Source organism: Urocitellus parryii, chromosome 1 (assembly GCF_045843805.1).
Source record: "Urocitellus parryii isolate mUroPar1 chromosome 1, mUroPar1.hap1, whole genome shotgun sequence".
Lineage (NCBI taxonomy): Eukaryota > Metazoa > Chordata > Mammalia > Rodentia > Sciuridae > Urocitellus > Urocitellus parryii.
Genome location: NC_135531.1, coordinates 22424941 through 22450895, shown reverse-complemented (window position 1 = coordinate 22450895; position 25955 = coordinate 22424941). Strand labels below are relative to the sequence as shown.

Sequence of the window (25955 nt, the reverse complement as noted above, 5' to 3'; positions counted from 1 at the left end):
TTTTTCATATAGATACTAGTTATTCATTAAATGTATGATATATTATTTTCCTAAGGTTACCATAAAAATTACCATAAACTTGATGGCTTAAAATAACAGGATTTCATTCTATAGCTCTACAAGCTTACAAAGTCCAAAATCAAATTTTGAGTGATTGTAAAAAGTATTGGATTTTAAAAAAATTTGGGGGGGCCTTTATTGGCTCTTTTTAGTTACACATAACAATAATATTTATTTTGACATAATTATAAAAGCATGAAATATAATTTGTTCTAATTCAGTCCCATTTCAGTGTCCATCTATTCATTGCTAGAATACAGAAATACAAATGATTTTATGTGTTTATATTGCGTCCTGTGAGCTTGGTGAACTCATTCTTCTTCTTCTGTTTTTTTTTTTTTTTGTGTGTGTGTGTATGTTTTCGCTAGAGTTTTCCACACATAAGATAATGCTCTCTTCAAATAGGGATACTTTTATTACTTCCTTTCTGATATGTATGCCTCTTGTTTCATTTTCTTGTCTAATTGCACTGGCTGACACTTTTAGTACTACTTTGAATAAGAAGTGATGAGAATGGTATACTTGCCTTGTTTCTGATCCAGGGAATATATTCAGTCTCTCACTATCAAGTATCAAGTTAGCTGTCAATCTTTTGGAAATATTCCTTATCAAATTAAGAAAGTTTCTTTTTATTTCTGAGAGTTTTTAAAATAATAACGAATGGATGCTGAGTTTTGTCAAATGCTTTTTCTACATCAATTGATGTGATCATGTCATTTTTTTAAATACTCTGCCTATATGTTTAAAAGTCATTGGAATGGTTTAATGTAAAAACAAAGACCATTAAAAAATAACATCATTAAGATAAGGGTTCAGAACTGAAATCACAAAATCAGAAGGAAGGAGGAGGGATCTCCTTGGCTTAGAAAACCTGAAAACAAAGAAAGTGCTGGCCATTGAACACAAAAATGAACTCTAAACTCTCTGAATTGCATTATTGAGAAATGAGTATTTCTTCTTTAGCCTGTTACTATGGTGCATTACGCTGATTGATTTTCAAATACTGAACCAGCCTGTACCCTTGAAATAAATCTCACTTGGTCATTGTGTCTGTATCTTTTTTTAATGTACATTGCGGAATTCTATTTGCTAATATTTTAAAATTTTTTGCATTAATACTCATGCAGGATATTATTTTTTAGTTGTTTCCTCAGTACTGTGTTTTTGTCTGATATTGGTATCAGGGTAATACTAGTTTCATAAAATGAATTAAAAATTGTTCCTTCCTCTTTTCCTTTGCTAGGTTTATGATCCTTAGTTGATGACAGGTCTTTTCTTTTAGCATTTGAAAGATATTGTGCCACCTCCTCCAGGCCTCCATGGTCTCTGGTGGGGAATCTATCTTTATTCAAGGTGTGTTCCTCCTACAGATGCAAAGAGATAATTCCCACTGCTTTTAAGATTTCCTGTCTTCAGACTTCAAAGTTTAATTATGACTGATCTCGGCATGAATTTTCTTTAGCTTTAACCCCTTTGGGGCTTCTCCCAGCTTTATAAATCTGTAGGTACCTATGGACTTCCTAGGATGCCTCATTAAATCTGGGGAGTTTTTAGCCATTTGCATTTTAAGTACTTTTTCGATCCCATTCTTGCTCCTTTCCTTCTGATGACCCAAATGTAAGACATTTTGTTATAATCTCATGTGTTTCTAAAATTCTGCTTTGACTTTTAATTGCTGGCAGTCTTTTTTTCTCTTTGTTCTAATCACATAATTTTTATTTCTTTGTTTTCCAGTTCACTGATTCTTTTCTTTGTGCCCTCCATTCTGCTTTTTGAGAACATTCACTGAGATTTTTATTTTTATTTTCATGTTTTTTTTTTCAGTTCCACAAATTCCATTTGATTCTTCTTTATATCTTTTACATTGGAATTACAAGTTCAGGTTTACCAACAAAACCTCTTGATAACTGCGTTGTTAGGGGTGACATAGCTGACTTGTGCTACCGGTTGGAGTGAGTGCATTTCTGACTTCTCACATTGTCTGCACTGGCACAAAAGGTTGGAGTGCTCATAACTGCCCTGCAAAGATGAAAGTCCTTGTGCCTTATGTAACTTTTTAAATGCCCAAGTGGCAGTGCTGGGTGATTCCTTACAGACTGGCATGGATGGAAGTCTCAGCTCCACACTCAGACTTTGCTAGCATGCAGAGGCATGAGCCTACAGAGCTGTTTTGGTTTTGTTCTGTTTTCTTTTTCTTATGCTGTTTGGCTGAAGTAGAACAGTTACTATCTAAAAGTTGAAAACAAAGTTATAAATAAGCTAAGATCTTCCCCCACGGAAACCTTTGATACTTGGCCTATCCAGAATCCTCATTATGCCTTCAATCAAACATTTGGAAACCTGCCTTCAAGAGATTCATAAAATCAAATTCACACATTTATATTTTGCAACAACTTTGGTATCCTGTTAACTGGAGTTCACTTACCGTTCTTTTCAAATTGTTTCAATGTCTTATTTATTCAGTGTTCTCCTTTTTAATACACGTAAGTCAAATGACGCTAACAATAGTAACAATAGAATCTATTTCATTAGTTGGTTGGGAAGATTCAATGACACAATGACAAGCACAATGGCATGCAGGAAGGACACAAAAAACGTTAGGCTTATGACTTTTTAGTGTTATTAATATTACCATGTCCTAAGAACTAATCAGAATTTATTCCTGAATTAAACAACTGAGTTAATTCAGGAGTAACTGGTATCCTTGCCTCTGCTCACCCCATTCTAAGTCAGAGAACTGTGGTGATCTTGTTGATGTATGTGGGCAGAAGTGGTCAGGGCAGAGAAGGCACTGGAGGTTGTGAACTGTGCTCTTTTGGCCCTTCACAGATGGAGAAGTGGAGGTCTAGGAGGATGAGCCTCAAGCCACAGAACAGTTCACACCTCCCAACAGTGTAAGGTAATTTTCATTCCCTCTGCTGATACTGATGCATGAACATGGCAAGCCTGTGTCAACTTGCTCGGCCCTTTACCTGTGTCCAAGCTCATGAGCAATGGTGAAGGCCAGAGGGAGTCCAGAGTCTTCATTGATGTTACAACTGCGGTGAGGCTGACACATTCCTGACAAGTGGGACAGACCCAGGGTCTCACAGGGGCGATTGACACCAGCACAGATGTCTTTTCTGAAAGCAGATAACAGAGATGTTTTAGGGATCCAAAGAAATATCTAGAAGAAACTTGCTTCCTGGAAACTCATCTAGGTGTCAATTTACATCAATATAGTCTGTAGAACATGCTTGAAATTGTGAAAGCCCGTGTGAATGAAGGGGATAATTTTGAATTCACTTTATTCTGATTTTACCTCTTAATTATAGTACTTCCGAAGATTTACATTAACAGGGTTGAGAGGTGGGAGGGAAAGGAAGTGAGAAGGGAAATCGCATGGAAATGGAAGGCGATCCTCAGGGTTATACAAAATGACATATAAGAGGAAAGGAGAGGTAAGACAAGATAATACAAAGGGAAGAAATGATTTACAGTAGAAGGGGTAGAGAGAGAAAAGGGGAGGGGAGGGGAGGGGAGGGGGGATAGTAGAGAATAGGACAGACAGCAGAATACATCAGACACTAGAAAGGCAATATGTCAATCAATGGAAGGGTAACTGATGTGATACAGCAATCTGTATATGGGGTAAAAGCGGGAGTTCATAACCCACTTGAATCAAACTGTGAAATATGATGTATTAAGAACTATGTAATGTTATGAACGACCAACAATAAAAAAAAATTAAAAAAAAAACTGTGGGGGGGGGGATGTGTTAAATATTTATTTTGAGTTCATTTTGCTCTTGATATCAGGAGGCCAAATTAAATGATTTGACCAACAAGAGAAGATTTTATTGAAAATTAAAGTTAATTTGAACTTTTAACTCTGGAAGGGATCATCAGAAGTGACTGGGGTTTTCCCAATAATGGAACTTCTTTTTAGTCTTCCTGAGTTCTCTGCTCAAAACTCATCAGGGAAATTGGAAATCAAAACAACATTGAGATTTCATCTCACTCTAGTCAGAATGGCAATTATCAAGAATACAAACAATAAATAACAAATGCTGGTGAGGATGTGGGGGAAAAGGTAGACTCACATTGTTGGTGGGACTGCAAATTAGTATAACCACTTTGGAAAGCAGTTATGGAAAGTCCTCAAAGACTAAGAATGAAATCACCACTAACCCAGCTATGTGACTCCTTAATATTTATCCAAAAGAACTAAAATCAGCATACTCTAGGGACACAGCCACATCAATGTTTATAGCCGCACAAGTCACAATAGCCAAGCAGCAAACACAATCATGGCATCTGACAGTCTAAGAACAGAACTGGAGAACATCGTGCTACATGAAATAAGCCAGACTCAGGAAGTTAAGGGTTGAATATTCTCTCATATGCAGAGACTAGAGCAAAATAAGGGGAAAATGGGGAGACTCCATGAAATTAGAGGGTAGATCAATGGAGTAGAGGAAGGGGATTAAGGGGGAATGAGGAGAGGTAGGAAAAGAAAGGAACTGAAACCAAATTGACCAGATTATGTTACGTCCATTTATAAATCTGCCACAGTGAACTCCACCTTTGTGTACACCTGTAAAGCATCAACTTAGAGATAACAGTGGAGTGGATGAATGAAGGCAGGACAGTGAAGTAAAGTGCAGGGAGAGGGAGGGAGTCCTGGGGACTGAGGTGGACCGAATTTCATTCCATGCATGGATGATATGTTGGAATGGACCCCACTGTTAGGAGTACCTATGAGACACTAATGGAAACAGTTTAAAAGACCTCATTGAAGAATTTCTTTTATTTATGAAAAAGTTGATTGTTTCTATCATACAAAGATTAAATCAATTGTCTAGCCCCTGCATACTCTCAATACTTCGCACAAGAGGGAGTGCACGCCCTCTACCCCTCACCACACACACAAACTCTCTCGAATCTTGCTGCTTCTTGTAACCAGTAATTCACTATTTACTGACCCTGGAAAAAGAGAGGAAGGTTCCTAGGACCTCATAAAAAATAGTTACAACTTTTAAATATAAAAAATGTGCTCTCATTCTATCACGGATTATTTCAATCACTGACAAGAGTTTTGGAAGAGTAATTCATTGGGCATTTGAGTTTCTTCAGTATAAGAAGAACTCTTGGCCAATACTTCTTGACTAGCATGAATCCAATGAAGTCCTGAGCTTTATATAATTAAGGTTAAGTCCTGCTCTCAATGGCAGCAGCTTCTGGGTGGCTCATTGAGCTATGTCATACAACCCAATAATTTAAATATTTCTATAGGAGAAACAATTGAACATGCTCCTATCTCTTCTGCAGGATGCACTTGTTACTATTTTATTCAAAAAGTGCAGGTCTTCAGGGAGTTTCTAGGGAAGATGCATGGCACTCAGTTCTACTCCACTGACCTTCTCAGGTTGATATGGCAAGAGGTCGTGTCCACTAGGTAATTGTTTATGGAGAGCCTACTAAGTGTTTAGCTTTAAAGGGTGGGGAGAGAAGGTACTAAAACATTGTGGGAATATGGTTCTTTTAGGTAAGGGGCTTCAGCCTCTACGAGGAGATTAGCTCAACTTCCACTGTGCACCAGGGACAGTATATAAGAGAAAATATGCCTTGGAATACCACCACTAGCTGCCAGTGCAAACACATGGACTATGTTCCTAGCCAAATCCACCTTCTCTTGAATACAGCTCTTTAGATAACTCTGTTAATGTGGATCTCAGACTAGTCTGTACTGGCAAAACTCAGTCTCGTATCTCATTTTCTCCCTGATACCACTAATTTTTTTCAGGCCAATGGTTTTCAAAATGGTTTGGGTGGGGCAGGGAGGTGATTTTGCTTTTCATACCTTCCAAAAGGATGTTTGTCAACATCTGGAGACAGTTTGGGTTGTCACAACTTGTATGAGGATGCTATAGGCATCTCATGAGCAGAGGTCAAAGATGCTGCTAAATATACCACAACATAGAAGATAACAACCCACAAAACAGAATTATCCAGCCCCAAATGCCAATATTACTGAGTTTTATTTTAGAACTTGAAAGTTTTTCCACTTCTAAGAAGGCCCTGGGAATGGGTTGTCCTGTGAAGGTCAGGCTTCTTTCGAATACCTTGGCTCTGTCATCATGCAGTACAAAGAATGTCTACAGGAGATGAAAATCAGTCCCCATACTCTCCAAACACCTGCCTTACTCTGATCAGAAACTCCAACCATCAGAATCACTTTTTCAAGTGAAATTATGAAAACCTGGTTAAATGCAAATATGTTCCCAGGGAAATCTTTAGCACAAACCTATAATAGTAGGTTCATTGGGTTCTGTGACACCTTGGGTTGATCAGTAGTTCTCCCGGAAAATAGGTTGGTGTGGATGTGGAATGTAGCACAGGGGCTCTGGTTCTCTGTGGCTGAAGGGCAGGGCCCAGAGGCTTTTTCTACTGTATATTTTTGATTTATGAATGCCTCTGAATCTGCACAGGGTGCCCAGAAAACTAATTTATCCCTTTCAGAATGTAAACTCTTTTATAGTGCCTGGCACACAGTACTGCTAATCCACTGACCTTCTCAGGTTGATATGGCAAGAGGTCGTGTCCACTAAGTACTTGTTTATGGAGAGCCTACTAAGTGTCTAGCTTTAAAGTGGGGGGTGGATGGGGGAAGAAAGTAATAAAAAATTGTAGGAATATGGTTCTTCCAGAGTAGGGGTGGGTGAGTTCAATACATTTATTAGCTCATTTATTAGCTCAATAAATGGTTTAGGCATAAATAAGGAAACAGACTTCAAAGGACCTGGGCTGACCAGGAAAATTCTCTGTCTTTTCACAATTATGAGTCCTGGAAGGCTTGATGGTTTTTATTAGTACCACAGGGTCTATGTGTGATCAGAACAGAACCCTATTGTTATGGGGATAAAAGGGAGAAAGGTATAACCAAACCACTCTGCCAACTCAATGGAGCACCTGTTCCTTATATTCTCAACAACAGTTAGTGTGTGTTTGCTTTGTGCTTTAAAAAAGAAAATAGATTTCTGTAGAAAAAGTTGCATTTTATTAATTGGAGAATTTTTTAAACATAAAAATAAAGAATTGGAAATCCCAGTGATTTAAAGTTGCAGAAGTCTTTAAAACTTCTTATTGATGCATTGCAATTATACGTAATAGTGACATATTTATATAGGCACATAATGTAATTTGATCATTTTCTTCCCCAGTACCTCCCCTTTCCCCTTCACCTTCCTTCCCCTGAAACTCTTCTTTAATTCTACTGGTCTCCGTTCTATTTCCAGGAGATCCCTTTTCCCTCTTTTTTTCTTTCTACTTTCCACACATAAGAGAAAACATACAACCCTTGACTTTCTGAGTTTGGTTTATTTCACTTAACATGATGTTCTTTAGTTCAATCCATTTTCTTGAAATTGGTATAATTTCATTCTTCTTTGTAGCTGAATAAAACTCCACTGAATATTTATACCACATTCTATTTATCCATTTGTTTGTTGATGGACACCTAGGCTGGTTCCGAAGCTTGGCTATTGTGAATTGTACTGCTATAAACCTGGGTAGGCATTGCATTCCTACCATGTGCTGATTTTAATATTTTGGTTAAATACTGAGCAGTGGTGTAGCTGGGTTATATGAATGGGAGTTACAAGAGTCTTTTATGAGGCTCTGGAAACAAGATTCTTGATTGTTTTTAGAGCTGGATGAAGCAGCCAGTTTTAAAGAGGGAATCTTCATTGTGCTGCAGTTTATCATCAAGGAGGGCTCTGTCATATTAGCCAAGTGTGATGGGGTCAGGAGCTGCCTAGGCCACTGATGAACAAAAGCAGCAAAGAACAGTGAGAATCTCATAAACAGAGTAATTGGCAAGCCTTTCTGCTACCAGCTCCATGCAACTTGCTGCCCCCACATTCCTCATAGTCTCTGGCATACCTGGTAATAAGGACAGCCACATCATGATGGACAGGATTGAGGTCACTCTTGGGATTGATGCTCTTCTGCCACTTGCAGAAGCTAGACAGTGTTTTCTCTGCATGGTGGATTATTTTCAGTCCTTGCTGGAAAAAAAAGAAGAGGAAGAGATCAATATGGGTGAGCTCACTGTGGTCAGGGCTCAGTGCATTAGGCTCCAGAAGATGAGATAAGCTCAGGCTGGGTACATCAGACATTTGGCAGGAATCTGGCAGAGGCCAGCTTACTCTTGTGGGCTAACTGTGCTCCAAACACTATTGTGCTCATGACTTCTACTAAAACTGCCTGAAAGGGGGAACTCCAGGAGAGAAATTATCACCAGGTCAAGCAGCCCTTGAAGAGAAATTAAAAATACATATTACCAAAGACCAACAATCATTTAAAGTTCTATTTTGAGTGGCTCTCTGAATCCTAAACCAATACAATTAAAAAGAGGCACTTAAACTTCTAATGGAAAATGAATAGATTTTTTTTTAAAAAAAGCTTCCTTATCTCATAAGTTATCCTTCAAAGCTGGGGCTGTACTGGGTTTTCTTGTCTACGGTTTCCATCTTGATTTGACACCTGTGAGTAGAGGACAGGTGTAATATAATTTTTCTAGGCTCTGATCTATTAGAATAATTGGTCATCTGACAGCAATTAGGATGCTGTAGTTGATGCCCTCAGTCTGCACTTACAAGGGCTCTGAGGTCCAGCACAATCCCTGAGTCATATATTTGGCCCTCAACTTCTATTGGGGATGGGAAGAGGATTGTTACAAATTAACTGGATAAGAATGTGTCAAAGCAGGGAGAAGAAAAAAAAAAAACAGCATAATCAGCTGTAGAAAGACTCCAGTTAAATTTGAGTGTTGTCTAAAGGAAGAATTACTTTCCCTTCCTGCACTTCTTCAAGGCTTCTACATTAATTTATTGAAGGGCATGACTCTACTTTATGTACAACCAGAGAAATGAAAAACTGTGCTCCATTTGTGTACTATGAATTGAAATGCATACTGCTGTCATGTATAACAAATTAGAACAAATTAATTAATTAATTAATTTGTAAAAAAAAAAAAAGGCTTCTACATAAACTGCTCCTGTTTCAGGGCGGATTCTCCTGGGAGGCTGACGATCTTCATTGGCCCACTCTCAGCTGGGACTATTACTATGTGCTCAGGCCAAGAGCTTCAGGAGAGTCTCTGCAACTGCTTGCTTCTCTACTATTCTATACTTTGCTGAGGTCTGCACCCAAATGAAATAAAAACCTGAGGGGCTTCAGTTGCCTGTTAGAGCCTCTCCCATGTTCACCTACTCATGCTACTCAAAGACCACAGACCACCTTCCTTTCATGAAAACATAGGCAGTGGCTCATTGTGCATGAAAACTCACCATACAGCTTAGCATAAAGAATTTTAAATGAAAAAACAAACTGTCACTTAATTATCCTCATCACCAGCCACATGATCCAGCAGAATGAGGCATGGAGGAGGAGGGGGAGGAGTTCCAGGGGACCAGCCGAACATGGGGGAGCCAGCCTCCAAAGCAACCAGCCAGGCTGTGGGAGACCTGTGACCTTACCTAGATGGGAACAGATAGATTGTCCCCATCTACCATAAAGGACTGACAAGGTGTCATAAATCTGAATGGCAAGAAAGAGGAAGGAAGTGAAAGCCGAGAGAGAGAGAGAGAGAGAGAGAGAGAGAGAGAGAGAGAGAGAGAGGAGGGAAAGGAAGGAAACATTTCTTGATTATTTACTATATGCTGGATGCTTTCATATGTTATTTCATTAAATTTAATCACACCTACCCTGCATTGTTTAGCATTATTATGTAATTTCATAAAAAGAGAACATTAAACTTCAGGGGTATGAGGAACTACCTCAAGGTCATTCAGCTCAGATTTTCAATTAAAAATATGAGAACAAAAGTTCATAGATGAAGCCTGTGGCTGTAGTTGGTCCCTGGCTTCACTGGGATGGTAAACCCCCTCAGACAGGAAGGCAGGGCATCATATAAAACATCAGCGATGACCAGACATCTTCAAGGTCTGTTTTTAACCCTACATTTCTTTCTTTGGTGGAGGGAGGGATCTCTGAGAGAACACTCATTAATTTGAAAAATATTATTACCATTTACAATTGTTCCATAGCAATGAAATACTTTTATAAAACTAACAAAACAGGTACAGAATCTGTATCCTGAAAATTACAAAATGCCGTTAAAAGAAAAAAAAAAGACCTAAATAAATAGACAGATTAAAGATTCAACTCAGTAAAGATGTCCATTCTCTCAAAATTAATCTATAGCTTTATTGCAATTCGTATCAGAATCTTGGCAAAGTCTTTTGTAGACATACATAAGGTCATTCTAAAATTTACAGGCAAAAGCACAAGCCTCAGATTAGCTACAACAATTCTGGACAAATAAAAATAAAGTGGGATGAATCACTCATCCTGAAATGAAGATTTACTTAATAGTTATAATAACTAAGATGGCGTTATATAGACACACAGGTGGAAGGAACAGACAGAGAATCCCCAAACTGACCCACATTAGCTTGCATAACAGATTTTTGACACAGGTGAAAAAGCAATGCATTGAAGGGAAGATGGCCTTTTCCATAGTGGTGCTGGATGGCAAGAAATAAATAACCCAGTTAATAATGAGGGAAACCATAAATACACACTTCTCAAAAGAAAAATATACAAATGGCCAATAGGTATCTCAAAAAGTGCTCAAAATCACTATTAGAAAAATGCAAATTAAAAATCACAGAGATATCACCTCAGTTGTTAGAAGGACTATTATCAAAATGATGACAGATGGGAATAGAAAAGATAGTAGAGTGAATTGGACATAACTTTCCTGTGTTCATATATGAATGCACAACCAGTGTAACTCCATATCATGTACAACCACAAGAATGGGAAGTTATATTCCATGTATGTGCAATATGTCAAAATACTGTCATGTATAACTAAAAATAAAAAATTTAAAAATGATGAAAATAAAAAGCATCAGCAAATGTGGAAAAGAAATTGCAAGCTATGGGTGGGAGTGTAATTTGGTTCTAACATTATTAAGAACAGCATGGTAGTTTCTAAAGAAATTAAAAATAGAACTACCTTATGATCCAGCCATCCTGCCACTGAGTAGGTATCCATGGGAAATGAAATTGGTATGATAAAAAGACATCTGCATCCCTAGGTTCACTGAAGCATTATTCATAATAGCCAGACACGGAATCAGCCTAGTCATCTACTAACAGAGGAAAGGAGAAAGGAAATGTGGGATATATGCATAATGAAATACTAGTCAGTCTTGTGAAAGAAGGAAGTTCTGTTACTTGCAACAACATGGATGAACCTGGATGACTTCACATGAGATAAAATGATCCTTGCACAGAAGGACAAATAACATGGGATCTCATGTATGTAGAACTCAGAAGCAGAGAGCACAGGTTGGGGGTAAGAGTGTTGGAAGATGTTGATCAAAGGATTCAAAATTTCAGTTTAGACAAGAGGAGAAAATTCAAGAGATCTACTGTATGATATGGTGACTAGTTGACAGCACTGTTCTGTAGACTTCAGAGTCATCAAGAGCACAAATTTTAAGTGTTCTCACCACACAAACACACAAATTGTATGTAAGGTAATGCATTAGCCTGACTTTGCCATTTCACAGTGTAGACTTATTTCAAAACATCATGCTGTACACAATAAATATAAACAATGTTTATCAACTTAAAAAATATATATATAGAGAAAGGGGATAAAACAGAAACAAAAGTCATGGATATCACTTAAGATGAATCATACCAAATATGAGAGAAAGACTCTAGTGGTAACTGCATATTATCTAGTTTTCTATATATTTGAGTCTCAGTGAGGTTGTACACAATAATGAATCCACATGGCCTGTGCTTATCACATTCATCTTTTAAATAAATTCTGCACACTTCATCTCACTTGATATTGTAAACACTCATGAAGTAGTTGAGAGAGCAATGATTAACTCCCATCTACAGATGAGAAGAATGTTTTCTGTGGCGACTGGAATTGGTATAGTTTGCAAATGGTAAAGCCACAAACAGCACCTAGATCTTAATATTTCTCTTACCAAGACTCACATTTGAAGAATATTCACATGTCATTATTATTTTATTTATTTATTCATGTATCAGAATATTTCTGCATGGATGCAATTAGTTATATAAACGGTTAGATCTGTAATGTCATTTTGCACTTTTAAGTCTTTTATGGGTCCTCCATTATTTTATTAATGCTCCAAAGACTCTATATCCTGTACAACTCCTGACTTTGCTGTGGTGGATGGGTATTCAAGACCTGATAATTAAATAATCTGAAAATTTACCAAACTTTCTTTAGATCCTCAAGAATGCCTAGCATGGCTCTAAACACATGTATCTGATTATGAACTACAACACTCATCAAACCCAAGACATTATATTCTAAAGGTAGTTAGACAGCTAAAGATCTCATCAGCTCTCAAACATATCCTCCTGACAGTTGTCATCTGAACTGGAGTGGCACTTTGCAACAGCTAAAGTCTCACTTAACAGATTAGGCTACCAGAATCAAGGAAGGGAAGCTCAAAGGAAAGAGAAATCACTGAGATTCTAGTAATCCTTTGAAGGATTTCTTAATTTAATGTCGCCATGCTACTGCACCTGTCTGCCATGGCTTTCCATCCCAGTGTCTAGATTTTTGTTCACAGGACGCTAAGAAGCAAGGGCATCATAACAAACTCTCACTCCAGGAACCAAGAATTAAATGGTACTTGTGTTCTGAGATTCTTGGGCTCTCTGTCATGGTTTTGAAATGAGGCCTAGGGCTTTTTTCCTTGGTGATACTGATTTACATCACAGTTATGTCTTCCCTGAAGGACTGTAATAAAGTGGTCTAGTAATGCAGCTATCGAATTTGTTCCTCTCCCTTGATCTGGAAGTCAGTTCCCATTTTTCAGACTTGTAAATTTCCCTTTGATTACACAATGAAGTTCAAGGATAAACATCTTGGTTCAATAGCAATCCAAGTTCTCTTTCTTTGTTTGAAAGGAGGAACTGCAGACAGAATGGGAACAGCTCAAAATAAAAGGTGTTCTGACTAAAAACAGAAACAAAACATACATTTTAGTAAAGAGACACAAAGTAAAAGAAGGAACAGGGGTTTTTGTTCATTTAAAATAAAAGAAATACAGGTAATAGAAAATTTAAATTGTCTGAATCTACTCGTCCCAATTGGTGGTGGACATAAGCTTTTCAATAAACAAAATTGAGCATGCTTATGTTCAGGGAATCACAATACTTTACAGCCTTTCCTGAATTATTATGGCTCTATCTAAAGCTATTTTTCATAAAAAGAATAATCTTTCTTCCAATTTTCTTTCTGTTTTCTACCAAAATGTTTTATTTTATTTGTGGCAATGACCACATTGAACATATAATTACAAAACCACACTCTCATATCAGTGTATTCACATACACCCACACACATATCCCCATACCTACTTTAAAGTTTATAAACTTCCCTACTTAAGTAACCATGAATATAAAAGCTTATTAGAGGGCTCGAATTGTAGCTCAGTGGTAGAATACTTGGCTAGCATCTGTGAGGCACTGGATTCAATTCTTAGTACTTCATGTAAATAAATAATTGACACCTAAAAAATTGACACCTAAAAAAAATTTTAAAGTGAGAAGCAGCCCTAACTTGAGCTGAAGATTCAATATTTTAAAAATAAATAAATAAATAAAAAGCTTGTTAATAATCCTAATGGCTATAGAGGTGGTGGAAGTAGATGGGGCTTAGTTTTACCTTGGCTCACATAATCCCTGGAGGGGGAAACACAGATCTGAGAAGCTCAATTTTCTAATATTGTCCTTTTACATATTAGCTTGAATCAGCATTCTGAAAGAACTTCCATATCATTCATGAGTGTCTCCTTAAGTCAAGTGAATATTTACAAATACCCAGTTTCCCTCATCCAGAGCCAAGTTCAGTGTCAGCAACATGTGTTCCTAATGGAGACACAGAGTCATTTTCCAGATGTTGCAGCATAAACTCAGCATCCAATTTCCCCGTGATGATGAAAAGCCCATCTCCCTGAAGCGCCTTAGGAATCACATATCCCATCATGTATTTAAACAGTGAGGAAATCCAGGCCATTTTGGATGGCACCTGAACCAAGTCACAAAGCAGGTATTGGCAGAGCAGGGTTTAGAATCAATCCATTTGCAGTCACGAGTCCAGGGCTAGTGGTTTCCAAACCACCGAAGACTTCTTTAAACTCATCACTTTGCATAACTTGAAAGACTTGGCAATTGGTAGTGGATGATTATGCCCACCTCCTCCCCATTTCCCCCCAGTGAGAAGGCAGAGACAGACACCTCTATCTCAGGATTCCAAACTGTCAGTCATCGTCTTCCTCTTTGGCCACTTCTCAGGCCTCCCAAGGGCCCTTCTTCTGCCCTTCCATTGGCTCATGGCTTAGTTCACTCTCAATCACAGTTGTGTTTTTGAAAATCATTTTTTTTAAACTTCAAAATTTATAAATCATTCCAAATCTCTCCTGAAGTTCAGATGTACCTAAATCTTCTGATGAGTATCTCCACAGATACCTTCAATTCAGCATCCTGAGAAATGATGATCTTACTGTAAATCCTATCTCAATTGCAAGAACCACCATGTACTAGATTGGCCAACTGAGAAGTGCCGGTATCTTCCTGTTGGACTACTCTCTTGCAGATTCTGCCTCCCAGTCTCTCATGATTTGCTGCTAATTTAGAGGATGGTCTCTCCTCTCCACCTTTGCTACCTACTGCCCTTAGCTCAAACTTTCATTCTAGACATGTTAAACGGAGCATCTCCTATTGTTTTCCTACTTTGTTCCTTGACCTCTTCAAATCTATCACTATTGTCAGATTGAGGTTCATTTTTGTCAAAACAGAAGTCTACCCTTACCAGGACCCATGGCTCAAGAGCCTCTGAAGCCCAACTTCCTTGCAACCTTACAGCTTACATGCCAGCAACATTAGATTGCTTATATCAGCACTCCTCCACCACACACACTGTGCTATTTTTCCCTTCCTTTCTTTAAACTATCTTCTCTTCCTAACATGCTATTTTTCTCCTTTCATCCCTCCATTCATCCTTTTAACACACAAATAGGTCATTTCTAGGAAGTCTTTCACCTCCCCCCCCCCAATTTGGATGAGGTTTCTGCCAATATATCTTGTGCATACTTGGTTCATAGTACTTGCTGCATTTTCTTTTTTTTTTTTTTTGCTAATTATTTATGCTTTAATAAAAATGTCTTTATCCTCCTGTTATTTTTATTTTTTTATTAGTTGCTCAAGACAATACAATGATCTTGACATATCATACATTTGATTCAAATGGAGTGTGAATTCTTATTTTTCCACGTGTACAGATTGCAGAATTACATTGGTTATACAACCACGTTTATACATACAGCAATACTAGTGTCTGTTGTATTCTGCTGCCTTCCCTATCTCCTTCCTATCCCCCTCCCCTCCCTTCCCCTCCCCCAATCTCTCTACCCAATCTACTGTGACACATTTCTCTCTCTTTTTTCTCTTCCCCCTCATACCATCATATATGTAATTTTGTATAACAGTGAGGGTCTCCTTCCATTTATAAAATGATGTACTATTTCCTTTAAATGCCTCCAGGAGAAGGAGTGGAATTTAGTCCTCTCCTCTCTCGGGCACTGCACATACCTCTATACAAAGCAATTTTGACAAAAGTAAGAGTGCACATCCCTCATCAAAAAGTGAAGAAAAGGTGGAAAAAATGTGGGTTTAGCCAGGAAAAAAGTGAAGATCAGGTTTGTGAGAGGTTTTTGTGTTAAGTCGGTAAAACAGGCAAGATCTCCTACTGACTACAGGAATGAAAGGGGAAAGAATCAGAAGTTTGACAACAAAGCAGAAAATCTATAATAATAATAATTCTAGTGCCTGTAAAAACACATTTTTCCACAGGTCTCTCAGATATTTCCCCATCATCACTGACAGCTTTTGTTCTTTTCAAGGATGCTGTACAACAAACAGCCTTGGAAGATAGTCTCTCTGCAGAGAAAAGAGCAGATTTTCTTTTCAGTTCATAATAATAAGGTAATGGCTCCCTCTGGGGCAAAAGTCAGACAAGTTTATTTATGGTCACTTTTACCAAATTGGGGTTTCCTTATCTTAGGGCTTCTTAGCTATAGTAAAACTTACAGTGTGCACAGTATCCAGCTGGGCTGCTTATATCAGCCCTCTGGGGACAAGAGACAGTTGGAAACATGAAGCTCATGTTGTATGTTGAGCCATGAGTAAAAATGTCTTTTGCTTCTAATTCAAGAGTCTCATGTCTTCTCCCAACATCACATTCATTAAATTTGTGGCAAACTAGCATGTTAGCCTGCAAAAAGGGTAGCATCTCACATCCTTCCGAGTTCTTTGCAGGGATGAAGAGGAGAATGGAGGGCAGGCAATCAAGCATTAATGAGAACAAGGCTAGACCATCTAATTATATGGACTAGGTCTGCATCATTGTTGAGGTTTTCTAGCAGTGGGGCTGTTGGGGAAGGATACAGCTACATCAATGTTCATAGTAGCACAATTCACAATAGCTAGACTGTGGAACCAACCTAGATACCCTTCAATAGATGAATGGATAAAAAATGTGGCATTTATACACAATGGAATATTACTCAGCACTAAAAAATAACAAAATCATGGCATTTGCAGGCAAATGGATGGCATTAGAGCAGATTATGCTAAATGAAGCTAGCCAATCCCTAAAAAGCAAATGCCGAATTTCTTCTTTGATATAAAGAGGGCAACTCAAAACAGAGCAGAGAGGAAGAGCATGAGAAGAAGATTACCATTAAAGAGGGACAAGAGGTGGGAGGGAATGGGAGAGAGAAAGGGAATTGCATGGAAATGGAAGGAGACCTTCACTGTTATACAAAATTACATATAGGAGGATGTGAGGGGAAAGGGAATAAAACCAAGAGAGAGAAGTGAATTACAGTAGATGAGGTAGAGAGAGAAGATGGGAGGGGAGGGGAGGGGAGGGAGGATAGGAAAGGTAGCAGAGTACAACAGACACTAGTATGGCAGTATGTATAAACGTGGATGTGTAACCGATGTGATCCTGCAACCTGTACACATGGTAAAAATGGGAGTTCATAACCCACTTGAATCAAATGTATGAAATATGACATGTCAAGATCTTTGTAATGTTTTGAGCAACCAATAAGAAAAAGAAAAAGGAAAGGTGCTGAAAAGAGCTGGCCACAGAGGAATTTTTCATTCATCTCAACCCTCCTACAAGAGCAATTCTGGAAAAACCTGGCAGATAGTCACTAAAGAGAAAAATATATGTATTAGAGTCTGATACTACCTCCAAAATCTTGAGTACTTTCTCTTCCTTGCTTTTGTATGTTCCTGTTATAGACAAAACAAGTGCATAACTGACCACATTGCTGGTTATTTTCAGCTGAGTAGTTTTGCCCGGCATAAAACTCTCATCTGCACTGTGTGGCATTTCACACAAGCTCGGTGACAAGGTCTTCAGGATACTTTCTTCAGGATATTTTCAATTAAATATCACAGCTCTTCCAGGAGGCTTTCTCTGAGCACATCTTCCCTCCCACCCAGTCCCTTCAGCTTCTTATCTGCAAGTCTTACAAATGGTTAAGTCCAAGCAGTACTTGCTGATTGTTTCTTGAGTGCACTTGGTCACAGGACCCTTGGGAAGGATAATTAATGATGCATTTAGACCAAGTAGCCCTAAGCGCACCCAAGACGGAAAAAGGATTTCAGAGAGATTACGCTGGCTCACAATAAAGATGAGAGACTTGTGCTAAATGTTTTCACAAAGCAACCTGGTCATTATTGGAGCTTGTTAAAATAAACCCCCATCTACATGAAATTATTTCCTCTGCAAACAAAAATAGATTTAGCTTTTAGTTCATCTTTTATCACCCCTCACCTCATTTCCTCCAGCTAGTCCAATTTGCTTCCCATACTGTGACCTTTTAGGATAGGGAGCTGACATGGAGGAAATCAGCCTCTATTCACAGAAACAGCCCTAACTGGGAGATCGGAAAGATTTTACAAGAACATGGCTTTTGTTACAAATTGCTCTCTTTTTGTAAGCTTTCTCTATAATGAAAAAAAAAAAAGATCTTGTATCGATTCTCTGTAATTCCTAGTAGCAATTTTCGATTTGGTACACAATCTGACCGCACTCTGCTAGCCAGGCATAAGCTACTGAAAGAGATGATGGACAAGGAAGAGACAAGCAGAAAAACGTAAAATCTGGAAACTTCCCCTGTGCCTAAGGAATAACTCATCTACTATCAATCAGAAAAAAAAATCTTTGATTAAAGAAAAACAAAGGTGAGTCTAAAAACCCTTTGCCAATATTTTTGACGTTTAACCTGAAAAAACAACAATTATATGGACTATTAAAGACCCATGCATCAGGTGGAGGATGAGAGTGGACACAGAAACCATCATCTGAGTTTCTAAGATCAACAGGCTTTTAACTTCAGAGTGAACCTAACACTAAATCTCTCAGAAGAAGAAGAAGAAGAAATTCTCCATGAAGGCAGGCAGATCCTTCCAGCCATCCGGTCTGTGCCTCTCCTTCAGTCCAGCCTGACACCCTCAGGCCCACTCCTGATGGCAGAGCCACCTGAGATCCACTAGGCTACATCTAACTCTCATCCATCCTTGTTTTCATGTTTTTAAAAGAAGTCTCCAGCTTTTTCTGATCCTCATCTTGTCCTTAAGGCTTGTTATTTTCCTAGGACTTGCAAACTGAGTATGAATGCAATAAATACATAGGGTTATTACTGGAACTAAAAGAGAATGACAATAATGATGACAAAAATAATAAGATTGACACTAACAAGTGACATTTATTCACTGGCTTCTATAAGCCATGCATAACACTAAGTATTATATGAACTAATACATTATTTTCTCACAGCAACCCTGTATGGAGTAGATATTATTAATGCCACTTTATCCAGTCAGGAAATGGAGGCACAAACAAACTAAGTGTCCTACCATAGGTTAGACAGCTAGAAAGTAGTGGGGCCAAGTATCATCTTGTTCTCTCCACAACGTCAGGCTGCTCACATGAGCTGGGAGGATGAGTCCAACTCCCTAGCCCCTGACAGAGAGGCCATTGAATCTGGCTGAATAGATCTAAAGTGGAAAGGGCTAGAAGCTGTTTGTGTCCAAGGCCTTGAAGCGAATTAAGCATCAAAATTATAGCACTCGTGTCACAAAATGAAAATAAGAGCTTGATTCAGGGTTGATGGAGGAGGACAGGGGTGAGCAAGTTGGCTCGTAGCTGAAGCTGGTTTGCTTTCTTGGCCTTGGTGACTTAATACTTGTCTTTCAGAGCCTGGTTTGTGTATCAGAGCTTCCACTGCTCTGAAATATGACCACCTAAGTCTTTGAGAAAGCCTCCAAAGTGAGTTGCACATCCAGTCACTCAATTTGTTCTCAAAATGTGGTGACAGTCCTCAGTGGTTTTAACAGGACAGAAAATGCTGGACAGAAGTTGTTACTACTTAACCCTGGACTCTCTTGAACCCACCACTGAAAAATAAAGTCCAAAGCAGTGCTAGCTGTCCTATGAGATTAGAATACCAAAGACCAGAGTGGAGTGGTGGGAAGTCACAGTGACCCCACCTCAGTGTCCCCCACCTCACACAACTTCCCACAGAGCCTCCAAGTGGCTCCTCTAATGCCTTTCTCTGCATTTCATTGGTCAGTATGGGAATCATCCAGAGTCTCCCACAGGATTACATCCAAATCTCTTCATGTGGTCACAGGTTTGTCATGAGTTGGTCACTGTTGCCCCTCATGTTTGTCCAGACTGCTGGCCTCAGTTCACTCATTCATTCCCTTATTTAGTCATTGAAAAATCAGGGGCCTGTTACGTATTAGTAGGGCTGATGGTGAACAATACCAGACCTAACCTCTTCCCTTAGGTTGTATATACTATTGAAGGGAATTCCACCAATCAAATAGACGTAAAATTAGGACAGTGATAGATGATGAGGGAGAAATGCAGTGTTGTGAGAGTGAAAAACCGAGATCTACTGGGCATGGAGGTCAGGGAGGACCGCCATGGTGAAGTAACACTTGAGCTGAAATAATTATGGCATTAATCGAGTGAGAACAAGAAGGAAAACAGTCCAGACAACAAGATCAATGGCAAGAGAAAGCATGATGAGTAGCAGACAGTCACCGTATCCCAAGAGCAAAGGGGGCATAATGGAATGGGGAGGGAGCCAGAAATCCACCAAACTGCTTTAAACCAGGGGTGGAGGTTGGAGAGGTGATGGCAGGAGGGTAGTTATGGTCACATTACTGCATTGAGTTCATCTGGGCTACAGGGAGAAAACGGAATTGAAAAGAATATTACTGGACTTGACTAGCCCAGACAGGATATACCTCCAACCATAGTCCATGAACGGGCTAAGTAGCTTGTATTGAAGAGATGGAGATGGTCGGATAGAGTTAGCAGTACCTGATGGTGGACTGGGTGTGGGAGGGAGAGAAGGAGGTGTCATGGATGCCTTCCAGATCTCTGGCTTATCCGATGTCATATACAGAGGCAGCCAACAGAGGAGCAGGACTGGCTGTGAGTGGAAATGGGAAGGTCTTGATCGACCTTCATCTCTCCTCCCTCCAGCACAATCTCATTGTTTCCTTTCTACCTGAGTTCTCATTCTCCTGTCCTGTTGTCTAATATCAGGGATGTCTTCACTGGCCTCGTTCATTTGCCGAGTGCTAGGCTAAACACCTAAGCCAGTGCTCATGTAGGTCCCTCAACTCAGCATGTCCTTCCTCACTGGCTAATTCCTTCTTATTCTTTAAAACACAGCTTAGACATTCAAGCATCTTTTCCTATCCCAGGTGCATCTTTTTTACACTCATGACAGTCTCAATTTAAAATTTTCTATTTTGTGCTTTTGGCAATAGACCTTAGGTTCCTCAGGGTCAGGAAATGGGACTGATATCCATATTCATTTCCTCAGTGGGCTAGTAGAGCCTCAGTGACTGATGGAATATGGAGCAATGATGTGACCTTCACAGGGCTACATGCTGAAGGATGGCAAAGTCAGAGTGAGCACGCAGGTCTCTGCTCAAAGTGGTGACAGTCTGTGCCTCCCTCTGTACTTCCTGTCTGTGTCTGTCTGTCATCCTGAGGTTAGTTAGGAGCGGAATCATTGCATTTTGCTGTTGTTTCAACTGCTCACTAGTCAACGATGTGAAGAATAGCCTGACTCATATCTGGGAATCAGGAAAACAAGAATTATAAATGTCTATTCTGCTGTCACCCTGTGGACCTTGTACCACTTTATAGATTCTATTTAATAAAAAGCTTGAATGAAGATAATGTTTGCAAGGTGGAGGTAGAAAGCCATGCTGTCTACAGCAAATCATTTGTGTCTCTTTGCACTTGCAAAATCGGGCCAGGAAGAAGAAAAACCAATGTAATTGTGATTGATTGGAGGATGTAGTGATCAATCAAATCCTCCTGAACAACTTCATCAGCAGCAAGAAGCCCGCATTAAGAGGGCATACCTTGGGGCTGGGGTCGTGGCTCAGTGGTAGAGTGCTAGTCTAGCATGTGTGAGGCACCGGGTGTGATCCTCAGCACCACATAAAAATAAATGAATAAAATAAAGGTATTGTGTCCATCTACAACTAAAAAAAATATTTTTAAAAAATATAAAGAGGGCATACATTGTTTCCTGAGAATGAAGAGATGTGGAATCCTAAGGGTCTGGAGGAAGCCACATAGGGAAGTCATGCAAGTGGTATTGCTGGGACTGCAGAGGGCGAAGATTTATCCATTTCATACCCAGAACTTTCCTTTGTTGAGTTTGAAAACCCTAATGCTGGAATGAGATTGTGAAATTAGATGCAATATTCCACAGGCCACAGGCTTGGGGCTATTTTCTTTGTCAGACACAAATCATTTTTATCTCTACTAGACAAACACCAGTTGTGTAGCCTTATCAGTTTTCTATAAGTCAGTACCTAACTTTACTATATCTAGGACCTAACATTGACGAGTAATAACCAGTTCCATTCTCAGAAGTTCAGATAGGTAAGCTAGACATTTAAAAGATACCTCGTTTTTATTTTGCCTGATTTCCAAGTTTTAGATTTTATTTATGTATTTATTTTGGTACTGCAGATTGAACCCAGGGGTGCTTAACCACTTAGCCACACCCCCAGATGCTTCAGTCAGCTTTTTTACTGCTGTGACCAAAAGAATGATAAGATCAATTTTTTAAATTTATTTATTTATTTATTTAAAATATCAGAACATTTGATTTATTTGGGTGCTAAGGATTGAATCCAGGACCTTCCATATGCTAAACCTGTACTCAACCAGTGAGCTACACCCCAGCTCCAGCAAGACATTTTAAACTAAGTTTATCAGTTAATAACAAATTTAGAGAATTGATATATGTGCTAGATTTAAGAAATCCACCCCCCTGCAAAGGTTAGGGTAGTATCCTCTTTATTTTTATTACTATTATTTTTTGCCTATAGTGCTTGGTATACTCTTAGGCAAAGAGAAGACACAAAATATTTAGTGAATAAAACACAACAAAGGCTTTTCAGAAAGAGTAAATGAAAGATTTGGTAATGTGGGCTGCCCTGTCAATCTATTTATAAACAGACCATTTCTATGTAAGTGTGTTTCACAACCAGTTGCACAAAAATATGATTTGATTCTCTCATCCTTAGCCACATTATGGGTTTAGAGACCTCATTTAACAAGGAATAATTTAGCATGATTTTCTAGAGTGAAGAGTTTCTGGAAATGAGTGATAACCTGAGCCATGTTCCAAAAATGGTATAGTATAAGTCTAAATTCTGAAAAAAGGTTCTGTGGTTTCAAGTTTTATGAAAATGACCCATCATTGGTCATCTTTCTTTATTCAATCATTTGGTGAAAAAATCAGATAAATGTTAGGTACTTATAATCACCATTTACAAAGCAGAGACAACAATTTTTTTGCCCTCATAGCATTTACATTAGTATTAATAATATAGTTTAAGGGCTGAAAATGAAATTCATTAAACTGTACTAAAACTCAGTACCAAAAATTAAAACATCATGTTAGAATACAAGGATTCAACTATCAGCAGAAGTTAGAGGCAGATTTTCATAATTCAAATAATCTACTTACATAAAGAATTCATTCTTATGAACACTACTATCCAATATAAAATTGAATTTTTATAAAAGAATTCCATGCTGTTTGCCACAAAACAAAATAAGAAAAAAAGAAAATAGAAGATCTGATGTTAACATCTTTGTGCAAAAAAAAAAAAAAAAAGAAAAGAAAGAAAGAAAATGTGGCAGATGTGGTGGTGTGCATCTGTAATTCCAGTTACTTGGGAGGGTGAGGCAGGAGGATTCCAAGTTTGAGGTCAGCCTGAGCAACTGAGCAAGACTTTGTCTCAAAATAAAACTTAAAAGGCTGTGGGAGAGCTCAGTGCCAGAGTATTGCCTAGCCTGTGTCAGGCCCTGGGTTCCATCTGGGTCTGATTCTGTAGTTCTGCTTCCTGCCTCTGCTGTTCCAGTTCACTCATCCCTTGAGTCTGTTTTCCTCAGGAATTACCAGGTAAAAGCAACTATAATCCCAGGGACTCAGGAGGCTGAGGATCACAAATTTGAGGTCAGCCTGGGCAACATAAGGAGACTGTGGAGGGAGCTGTGGCCCGCACTGGGTCTGCTGTGCACTCTGCTGGCCTTTGAGTGCCGAGTGAACGCCAGTCCCCCACAAGAACAATGTTAGGGGAGGAAAAGTTTATCTGGGGGCTCACAGTCTCAGAGGTCTCAGTCCATAAAAGCTGGCTCTACTCCTTGGGGCTTGAGGTGAAGCAGAACCTCATGTTAGAAGAGCATGGTGGAGGAGAGTGGCTCAGGACATGATCAGGAAGCAGAGAGCTCTGCTCAACAAAGACAAATCAATATCCCAAAGGCCGCCCCCAGCTGCCCACCTCCTCCAACCCACACCTACCTGCCTACAGTCACTACCCAGGTAATCCTTTCAGAGAGTTAACCACCGATTGGGTTAAGGTTCTGATAACCCAATCATTTTATCTCTAAGCTTTCTTGCATTGTCTCCTATATGAGGGGACACCTCATATCTAAACCATAGCACCAGCCTTTTTTATTTTTATTTTGAGACAGGGTCTCGATAAATTGCTTAGAGCATCACTTAATTACTGGGGCTGGTCTTGAACTTACAATCCTCCTGCCTCAGCATCCAGAGCTGCTGGGATTATAGGTATTGTGCTACGACTCCTGGCTTAGGTAGATCTTCTTAATGAGAGGATCACAGGAAGAGAAATACTATACCTGTAGTTATTCCAAGAAACCCCAAATATGTCTTGAATGAAGAAAAGATATAGGGTTGGTGGGGCAGAAAAAGAAAATAGATCCAGGTTCCAGAGATCATATTTAAACTAGCTACTAACTGATTGTGGAGACCCTCTTGTTTAAAAAGCCATATGCCCTGCCTTGATATTCTGACTACAGCTCTCTTGCTGAAACAGATTTGAATGGGTGTCCCATTTCACATATACCAGCCATGAATTAGGATCTATAGATTTCAAAGACATTTTTTTTTCAGGCTGACTGGATTGTTAGTTCATTAAATTTCACTTCATTCATTATTCATGCCCCAGACATGGTATTAGGTGCTGGGGATGTAACAAAATAAAGAAACACATTTTTTTTTGCACTGTGTAATTCATATTCTGATGGTGGCTGAGATAATTAAGGTAAGAGTCAAAAGGTACACAGAATAATAATGTGTTGGGAGAGTGCTATCATTCTGTGATGGAGAACGGTAAGAGGGGCCAACTTTGAGAGAGGTGACTGAGACCTCTCTGAAGAGGCGAGACAGCATTTTAACTGAGGCCTGAGGGATGAGCAGAACCTGGATGGGATATTTCAGACACTGGGAACTACTAGTGCACAGGCCATGAGGCTGCAAAGCACCTAGTGTGTTTGGAACCTGAGTCCAGAGAGCAGGAGGGTAGGAAGCAAGGAAGGAAGTAACACAAGGAAGTCTAGAGAGGTGGATGGAGGCAAAATCACGAAAGCCTCTGCAGGAAGAGAACTTGAATTTGTGCTAAAAAAAAAAAAATAGAGCGTCATTAAAGGGATTTTGGCAGTCGTATTTAAAATGATCAACTGTAGCTGTAGTTAAAATGATGATCTATGCAGAATGGATTATGGAGGCAAGGCTGGAAATGGGAAAACCACTTTGAAGTTCACTCGAGTAGCCCATACCTTGATATGATAAGGCCTAAACCAAAGTGATGACTGGAGAGATGATGAGCAGTGGGTGGCTAGATGTACTTCAGAGGAAGAACCACTAAGGGCCTTGCTGTTGGATTTGGCAGATATGAAAAAGAGAAATCAAGAATGACTCCTACACTTAGCAATTTGGTACATATACAAAGATGGATAGGATCCACAGAGATGGATAAGATGGTGGTTTAGGAAGTGGAGGGAAGAAAAATTGAGGTATTGGGGGCAAGAAATAATCAAAATTTCCATTGTTGACTTATTAAGTTTCCATGATTAAATGGACTAAGGCACATGCAGGTTGAGATGTCAAGTAAGCAATTAGATATGAGTAGGGACCTCAAGGAAGAGCTCTGGACTTCTGGTACCCATTAGGAGTCTCAGCATGTGGATAAGTAAGTTTCTGAGAATAGATGAAAGGTAGAAGTTCAGAAGAGTCCAAATCTGAGAGAATTGTGTTAAAGAGCCACGGTTCATTAATTAGTGGTATAAAAGGCTTAACATTTTCATGTCTCACCTTTTATTGAAACCAATCACCTATATAGTTTG

General features: G+C 39.1%; 1 protein-coding gene across 1 annotated transcript in view; it reads right to left on the bottom strand.

Annotated features, from left to right (window-relative positions):
• Adamts12 (ADAM metallopeptidase with thrombospondin type 1 motif 12) overlaps nt 1-25955 on the bottom strand; it is a 321421-nt gene that overhangs the window by 105820 nt on the left and 189646 nt on the right. The window contains exons 6-7 of the mRNA XM_026390159.2: nt 7983-8107; nt 3033-3182 (exon numbers count right to left, since the gene is read on the bottom strand). Of these exons, the coding sequence (XP_026245944.2) occupies nt 3033-3182; nt 7983-8107 (275 nt within the window). The remainder of the gene's footprint in view (nt 1-3032; nt 3183-7982; nt 8108-25955) is intronic.